The sequence below is a fragment of the Sardina pilchardus genome, chromosome 15 (assembly GCF_963854185.1).
Source record: "Sardina pilchardus chromosome 15, fSarPil1.1, whole genome shotgun sequence".
NCBI lineage: Eukaryota > Metazoa > Chordata > Actinopteri > Clupeiformes > Clupeidae > Sardina > Sardina pilchardus.
The window spans coordinates 26496904-26506238 of record NC_085008.1 but is presented as its reverse complement, the minus strand read 5'-3'; the positions used below and the strand labels follow the sequence as shown (position 1 = coordinate 26506238).

General features: G+C 44.6%; 1 protein-coding gene across 1 annotated transcript in view; it reads right to left on the bottom strand.

Annotated features, from left to right (window-relative positions):
• Nucleotides 1-2988: 2988 nt before the first annotated feature.
• Nucleotides 2989-9335, bottom strand: part of adcy1a (adenylate cyclase 1a) — a 25109-nt gene continuing 18762 nt past the window's right edge. The window contains exons 17-22 of the mRNA XM_062555322.1: nucleotides 7040-7186; nucleotides 5740-5838; nucleotides 5112-5226; nucleotides 3982-4106; nucleotides 3357-3533; nucleotides 2989-3009 (exon numbers count right to left, since the gene is read on the bottom strand). Coding sequence (XP_062411306.1) covers nucleotides 2989-3009; nucleotides 3357-3533; nucleotides 3982-4106; nucleotides 5112-5226; nucleotides 5740-5838; nucleotides 7040-7186 — 684 coding nt within the window. The remainder of the gene's footprint in view (nucleotides 3010-3356; nucleotides 3534-3981; nucleotides 4107-5111; nucleotides 5227-5739; nucleotides 5839-7039; nucleotides 7187-9335) is intronic.

Sequence of the window (9335 nt, the reverse complement as noted above, 5' to 3'; positions counted from 1 at the left end):
CGAGAGAAAAACTACAGAAATTACTTGCATTATGTTGACACCATTTTTTTTAATTGGGTTCACTGTTATTTTTAAGTGTTGTTATGCAACGTTAAGAAAGTGATGAGTGACATGCGTTAAGTTGTGTTGACATGAATATGCCATACACACTGACACACACACTCATGCACACAAACACACACACCCACACACACATACGCATACAAACTGAAGGTCAGCTCTCAGCTTACTTGACGGGAAAATGTGTTTGTTTAAATCTGTTGGCTTAACTTTTAATGTCAGTTTACATAAATATGAGAGGATAGCGTCACTATGTCAGACACAAATGTGTGTGAAAGTGCGTGTGTGTGTGTTTGTATGTGTTCATAAGGGGGTTTCAAAACAGAGGTTTTTTTTGCGGAGTTTACATTCAAGGCCAACAGGAAGCCTTCATCTCTCTCCTGGGTCAAAGGTCTACAGGAAGCGTGCAGAGAATGTTTCGTTCCCGCTGGGTGACTACGTCAAAGCCAAACATGCACAGACACACACACACACACACACATACACACACCCATACATAAACACTACTGTACATAAACATTACTGTAACAGTGACGAGTGTTAAGATTGCAAAACCGATACAGATACAAACACATCATTCGTACACACCCACTCGCATAAACTCACTGTCTCGGTCTATCTCTCTCTCTCTCTCTCTCTCACACACACACACACACACACACACACACCAAATGAACAGGTTTGAGAGCAGAGTGGTATAAATACTGTAGATGACTTTTACTGACAAAAATATACTTTATTACCAATAACGTCCACTTGAAAGCCCTACGTTTAATCTTGGCAATTTGTAAATACCACTTAAATTTGAATGACACATCATGTGAGAGTTATAAAGTTTGTAATGGAGTCAAACCAGTTCTGACCTGGAATGTAAAATCAGTCTTTTTAGTGCTCTGAACAAAGTCTCAGCATTGGTCAACATCTATGCTAATACTAAGGGTATCATCCTGGGCGCAATACATTAACTCTGGAATGTTAAACCTATTAGAGAGAATTCTTTCTATTTCTGAACATCTTGCTTGAATATTCCTTTCATAATTTTTGTATAATCCGATGGGTGAAGCCTGACTTTACTAAGGTGATGAGGTATGCCATTGTTTCGGCCAATTGACCGATTATGTCAACTCGGGCAGGTTGCCTTTAGCCTGGCTGACACGACCACATCTCAATGAGACGTGGTCTGGCAACCATACATGTATGTTCATTTTCTCGTATTTAAAGAAATGCCCAGATCCATTCATTGGCCGCCACGGATGTCTATCAAATGCGTCTGTGCATAGCTCACCATCGTCTTTGCTTTCCCCCCTGTTCTGTGATTGGTCCCCATATCTCAGGCAAAAATTAGGGCGGTAGTTTTCAGGCTGCCTTTGCAGCGTGAATGAAATCGCGTGCAAAGCAGCATGGGAACACCCAGGCTAGGTTGCCTTAGTAACTGTCAGAAATGACTGATCTAGTGACGTGCATTACAGCAGCTCTAGGGGACATTGGACTTCCTTAAAGATGCCATATGTAGTTTTTGTTGTCAAAAATACATATATTAACAACAGTTATTGCACAGTGCTTTTTGTATTCCCTGACCATGCAATACTGTCTGTGTCTTTGAAGCCTTTAAAGGTATTACACGCATGCTACACTCACTTGCCTTTGACTAAATGATCATAAAACACCTGAAAGAAAGCATTTAGAATAATCAGAACCACACATATACTGGAAAATTAGATCTTTTCCTGTTCATGTCATGCATGTCATAATTCTAGAAACCTTTTCATTTTTGGCATCAAAAACTACATAGTGCCCCCTCGGGAAAAACGCGTAAAACGTTCATATCATTTCAATATCTTTCACTGGTCACTGCTGAGTGTGGGTGTGTGTTGGGAAGAGCGGGTCTTCTTGGGGAAGGGCTGTTGGTGTGTGTGTGGATTAAAGGTTTTTCACATTGATCTGTTGCTCAAGGACACCAAGTACAGTACGCAAGTCAGGGCGGAGAAAAAGAGGGCACATGGGGGATCATGAACATTCCCCCAGGGGGTGCCTCTCATATAGGGATTTATCGGTCCTTCCTTCCTTCCTCGATCCTTCCCCCAGTCATAGTCCCTCCTACTAATGAATTTTTGAAGGAAACGACGAAGGAACGAGCGGAGGATGGAGGAACGAAGCCCGATGAACTCGGCCTATGGTCTTGCCTCCTCTGGTTGCAATTACATGAATGAGACGTCCTCGTGACGTCGACTGTGGGCGATTTCCGGTGAACAAGGATCGAGGAAGGAAGGAAGGACCGATAAATCCCTTTATGAAAGGCACCCAGGGTGTACCACTGTAGCTGCCTGGCATCTCTAGCTATTGGCTGCAGCAACTTGAGCTATAGGTAGAACCGATAGGTTTCATTTCAACAGTACTCGGGTGACCTCAAGAAATAAGAGATCAATGTGAAAAAATCGCTGTAATTCTCCTTCAAGGTAATGTTGGTCATTTGCTCTCTTGATTCCCAAACTTACAGTATCTGTCTGAAGGCCAATGAGCTTCTCCAATAGCAATACTCACAAAGTACACTCCACTGAATTATACTGTAATCTGCCCATGTAACAAATGCAGCTCAGTCTTCAGACCTCCATGCACATGTAGCCAGTCATGCATATTCAACACAAATCCATAGTTATCAAAAGTCATATTCAGATATGCTAAAGTTTGAAAAAAGCATCATCGACACTGGAATCGTTAGCTAGAATTACACAATTGTGCTGCTTCTTTAGAACAGAAGGGCTTCATACACATACACCTGCTTACACTTGTGCATGCATGCACACACACACACACACACACACACACACACACACACACACATACACACCCACACAAGAAATACAGCAGTTCAGCTTGATTGATATGTTACACCTGCTTGGATTGACAGTCACCACAGCAAAAAAATCATTACGGAAGATTCAAGTGTTGCTTGGACAAAGGCATGCAAAAATGCATGCACAACACCACACCACCGACACACACACACGTCTAACGACTCAAGGCCTTTCCTTCTTCCCGCCACTCTGTGGCTCCGCATCACCTCTGTCCTGACCTCATTCTCGTCTTAGAGAAGGAGAACGGATGCGCCGCATCTGTCGCCATGGAGACCAGTCTCCGTGTGTCAATCAGACCTCCATGGTCACCGAGACGGCGGCAGAGGGCAGATAGAGGATGGCACTGTTGGGGGTGGCAGAGCAGCCGCCACCGCCGCCGGCCAGCGCGTGTGTATGTGTGTGTGTGTGTGTCCTCAGCGAGTAGCTGGTGGCGGTCCGCACGCAGGGACTGAGGCCGTGCTCGTCGCCGTGGGAACGAGGCCTGGCTCCGCTCCTGCAGCTCTGAGCCCGCCCCTCCAGGAAGTAGGTGAGCATTTCTCCTTTGCCCTTCACTGTGACCTTGCCCCGGCACATGAACTCGTAGTGGCCCCGCAGCAGCCGAAACACATCCTCCGTCACCTGCCAATCAAAGGTCATCAGCATCAGGTCTCTGACGCTGCACTTTCAAAGTTGTGTTTGCTTAAGAGAACAAATGGGACAGCGCCGAGGACTGGAGGATATGAAGTTTGAGATAAAAAAAAAGACAGAAAGTCATGTTTCCCTCTTTGATTGTGTGATATAGAATGTTTTTGTGTATAATGTGTATGTATAAGGCCCTGTCCACTGTCATGACCTTAAAACTAACCCTAACCCTAACTTGTCATGACAAAAACCGAATGACAAACCCTAACCCTAAATGTGACTTACCTTAAGTGTATATGATATAATGTCTGTATGACAATGCAATAAAGAATCTTTAGGAAAGAGCACTATCACGCCTGATGTCACAAAAACAGTGAAACGTGTGTGTGTGTGTGTGTGTGTGTGTGTGTGTGTGTGTGTGTGTGTGTGTGTGTGTGCGAGCTACCTGTACTTTGCCCGGTAGTCCTGTGGTGTCCATTCGGCTGGCCACATTCACTGTGTTTCCCCAGATGTCATACTGGGGACGCCTAGCCCCAATCACCCCGGCAACCACTGGCCCAACATTAATTCCTGGAAGCACGGATAGTTTCATCAGCTAATCCTTCAAGTGATTTCATCATTAATCATCACAAATAGGAATGCAACCCCCCCCCTGCCCCTGCCCCGTTTATGAAACTCAATAAGCAGTTGATCATAAAAAAAGAAAAGAAAAAGAATGCAACAACTTCTCGTAGAGCACATTATGAAGTGTACAGTACATGTACAATCCTGCTGCTCACTGCATCGGCAGTTACAGGTTATCCATGACAAACTGCTATCAGCGTCAGTGTTATTTTAAACAATTATGATCTGAATGATAATGTAATGCAGAATGCAAAATTGCTCTTTATTTTTATTGTTGTAACAAGTCACTTTGGATAAAACTGTCTAAGGACCATACACATCAATAAACAGAACCATAAAACATCTAGTTGCTTAATCATCTAGTCTTCATACAACCCTTTCCATTAGCTATACAAATGACTTCCTTGAGCAGAGAGATGAGCACATGACACTAGATTTGTTTGTGATTTCTTTGAGGTACTGAGTGGTAGGCCTATGCTTGTGTCTCCATACATAGCCGACTCCAGCAGCAGTTCAGAGGGAGATAATAATCATGTTTTCTTCTGCTTTATCAGACCGTGCAGTAATTGCTGGAAGTACATTAGACTGCTGGGCACTTGAACATGGAGACATACTCATAACACACGTTCACATAACAGTGACTGAGCAAAAAATGAAACAAAACTGGGTTACACTTTGCTAGTATCTACATAAGAATGACATGACATGATATGACAAGTCATAACGCTTGTGAAATAGTACTTAAGTTTTTTGAGGCCTTGTTTTTTGAGTGATACGTTCTGTTACTGTAACACTTCCAACCACTAGCCTTGGTCAATGTCAACCAAGGCTAGTATTTACACATACAGTACACACCCACCCACACACACACCCACCCACACACACACACACACACACACACACACACAGAGAGAATGTACATGCAGGTACAAAGGCTCTCCACATACTGACCTACTCGAAGAACAAACTCATTGTAGGACTGGTAGTTTATGGCCTCCAGCACATCAAACATCTCCATGGCGAAGTCAGCCACCATACACAGATGATCTGAGATGCTTTTCTTCACCTGCCAGTCAACGCACGCATCACAGCACTTTACCATTGAGCAATTACTGCCAGCATCTCAATTACTGAATGAGTAACACCGATGAAAAGCAGAGTGTGTGTGTGTGTGTGTGTGTGTGTGTGCGTGCGTGTGTGTGTGTGCGCATGTGTACGTGTGTGCATATGAGTGTGTCTGTGCATGTGACTGAGTATATGTGTGTGTGTCTGTGTGTGTGTGTGTGTGTGTGTGTGTGTGTGTGTGTGTGTGTATGTTTGTGCATGTGTCAGTATTTGTGTGTGTGTCTAGGGAGATGGAGGGTGGAGAGGGAAAGGAAAGAAGACTTCATCTGGTGATGAATGATTTGGACAAAGGAAAGGCAATGAATACTGTGCTCAAATATGTGGTGATCTGCCTTCAGCCACAGGCGTTTTAGTAGGTAGAACTATAACAAAATCAACACAACACAACACAACACTACACTCACACACACACACACACACACACACACACACACACACACACACACACACACACCTGTGAGTCTGTGGTGGGCACCAGCCCCACTGCTGCCATGTAGGTGCTGCCGATGGTCTTTATCTTCTCGATCTCCCTGTAGCACTCTTTGTCCATGAGCTGAGGAGAGAGCAAGAGACCAAGTAAAGCCAGAGAGGGTTAAAGCGGAGCGAGAGGCGCAAACGTTCCATAATTTCCGTGTTCTGTCTTCGCAAAAGGGAGGGGGGCTAAAACCCCCTTTACTGTAAGCAGACCTGTGTTAACATTCGAACTGAACTGCTTGCCAATCTGACAGAAATCGATATCCCACTATGACGTCTTTGCGACACGCCTCTTTAAGCAGACAGGAACTGTTTGAATGTTTCTTCCATAGAGATGCATTATGTTGCTCTATCTTGTCAGTAATTAAGGATCTTTGGTAAAGCCCTCCACACACAGCCGGCGATGCCACAGTCAAAACAAAAACGACGGTGGAATTCTGTTCATCGCTTTACTTCACACACTGCTGGCGACGCGATCGATCACTCATCGATTGAGTGGAGATACACTGACCAGAGAGCTGTTCTCTATTACGACGTATCGAAATCGCCCCGAGAAATAGAAAGCGGCCGATTAGAGCGATGTGACGGCCGTCGTGCCACTTGCCCTGTGCTTTTACTCCATTCTCCTCAATAGATTCTATTCAATGTTGTCGGTCGGCAACCATAAATCACAGTCGCGTCGCCGGACGTGTGTGTGTGTGTGTAGGCCTTAAGTGATGGAGAGAGCAAGAACAAGACATGAAAGAAAGAAGAAAGAAGCAGGGGAAATCAAGCGAAAGACGAAAATAAGGAATGGTGTTGCCAACATGCATAGCACAAATGCAGATGGGGCTTTGACATACTGAGGTGCAGCAGTGATCATGGAACTACCAGATGCTTTGGGGCAACTAAAGTAGGGGTGTGATGGAGGGATGAAAGAAATAGAGGGAGGAATGACAGATGGAGAGAGAGATGGAGAGAGATGAGAGAGAGATTGAGAGGGATGAGAGAGATGGAGTGAGGGATGAGAGATGGAAGGAGAGATGAGAGAGAGATGGAGCAAGAGATGAGAGAGAGAGAGATAGAGGACAGAAAGGGAGGAATGAGAGAGAAAGAGAAAGGAATGAAAGACAGATAGAGGAGAGAAAGAGGGAAAGATGAGAGAATCTGAGAGGGATGAGAGAGAGAGAGAGACAGAGCGAGGGATGAGAGACAGGCAGATGAGAGAACAAGAGAGAGGGATGAGAGAGAGAGACAGAGAGAAGGATGAGAGAGAGAGACGGAGTGACGGACAGCCTGACCTCATCAAAGTCAGCGATGATCTCATTGAGGAGGCGTAGGCACTCCACACCCATGTTGTTGCCATCCAGCTCCATGTAGAAGTCATTGAAGTTGGGGATGGAGGCAAACAGCACCCCGACCTGGGCATAGGACTGGTAGTACAGGTCCTGTACACACACACACACACACACACACACACACACACACACATACCTGTGAGCTTATGGTCAGGGTATGAGTCGAGACCCTCTGCCACCATGCATACTGCCAACAGTTTTATCTTCTCCATACCTGTACGGATTAACAGTTGAGTCTATTTGTGTCTCATTCAAAGGTGTCGCAAGTCTGTTTGAGTGTCTGCATTACGAGTGATCTTCCCAGTGCTTTTAAGCGCTGTTAGAGCACGTACTTCCACTGATGCATTCCACTCTGTTTTGAGGTATGACAGACAGGAACAAAGTCACAGTACGAGTAACCTTCCTTAAATCTGTAAAGTATCCAGCTTCATTTGAGAACCTAGGAATGGAGGATGTGTGTGTGTGTCTGTGTGTGTATGTGTGTGTGTGTGTGTGTGTGTGTACGTGCGTCAGTGGCTTAGCTACGGGTGTGCCCGGTTGTGCCTAGGACACCCAATCGTCAGAATGGCACACCTAAAAAACACTTGAACAAATATATACTTTCATGCTTCCGATTACTTCGTCCCTTCTTATAATTCTAACATGCCAAACCAACCATAATAGCTTATCCTAAGAAGATACAATATTGGTTCCATGTTTACAGTTTTTTCCAATCATTTACATACAATTTTGAAAACAGGGCTCTTTTTTTCTAAACACCTCACACAATTAACCAAACACCACACCAAATTAGCAGAACACAACAGGTCGTTAACAAAATAGAAGATTTCAGTCAAAACAATAAACAAATTGATAAAAAACCTTATACTGTTCTCATGTCACTACTCTGCACAGGTGTTTTGCTTTTTGATTGTTAAGTTTTGTTAACTGTCTGAAATTTTAAATTGTAGTGTGTAAACAGTTGAAAAAAACTGTAAATCAAAGCCCCACTGTTTTGTACTGTAGCCTCATATTGCACCCGTCAAAACACAGCCATCGCGCATGATGGACTCGCCATTGGAGACCCTGAAATGACTGTGTTTGAATAGCAAATTAAGATGACAGTAAGTGTTGGTTACTCCTGTTCCTCTCTGGCTAAGGTTCCTCATGTCTGTCCAAAGGACATTTTTCCCCAAGCATTACAGTAATAGCTCGCTTCGGGTAATCGGTTACACAGTCTTTGCTAATCAATGTGTGTGTACCGTATGTGTGTGTATGTGTGCGTGTGTGTGTGTGTGTGTGTGTGTGTGTGTGTGTGTGTGTGTGTGTGTGTGTGTGTGTATGTCTGTGTGAATGTGTGAATGTGTGTGAATGTGTGTGTATGTGTGTGTATCATCCCCTTGATACTGATAAGGAGACAAGTTTTCTGAGATGTTGTGGGTTGTATGCCTGTAAATGTCGCAAGGCAGGCTATCAGTGTCATGTGAAGCTGTTGCCAAATGCAGGAATGTTGTAGTAACTGTAACCCTATGAGTCTGTGTGTGTATGTGTGTGTGTGTGTGTGTGTGTGTGTGTGTGTGTGTGTGAATATACAGTATGTGTGTGTGAGTGTGAGTGCAAGTGTGTGAGTGTGTGTGTGTGTGTGTGCGTGTGCGTGTGTGTGTGAGTTTACGTGTGTGTGTGTGTGTGTGTGTGTGTGTGTGTGTGTCTTCCCTTCACACTGATAAGGAGACTGAGAAGGCTGATGGGAATTTCGTTTTCCCAAATGTTGTGGGCGGTGCGTCTTAAAGTCACAGAACACGCTAAGTGTGTGAAGTTGGCGTCAAATACAGGAATTCTACAGCAACTGTAACCATATCAGTCTGTGGGTGTGTGTTTGTGTGTGTGTGGGTGTGTGTTTGTGTGTGTGTGTGTGTGTGTGTGTGTGTGTGTGTGTGTGTGTGTGTGTGTGTGTGTGTGTGTGTGTGTATGTCTGTGTGTGTGTTTCAGGCCGGACAGACATGTCTTCCCCTTCCCAGTATTTACTAAACAATCCCACACTTGGCAGAGGAAGTCTATTTCCTGGCGCGCTGGTTCCAGGATGTTTGATGACATCATTTCCTGGGGAAAAACGCAAGAACAGGAAAACCTGTGGCACTACACGGTGTCAAAGATTCGGAGCCTTGGAACTGGAGTACTGGTGCAAGCTTAAGAGGCGACAGAAGCGGCATCCTTTACCGTAACAGGATGTACACCAGCAACATGCAGGGCATTTTTTCAT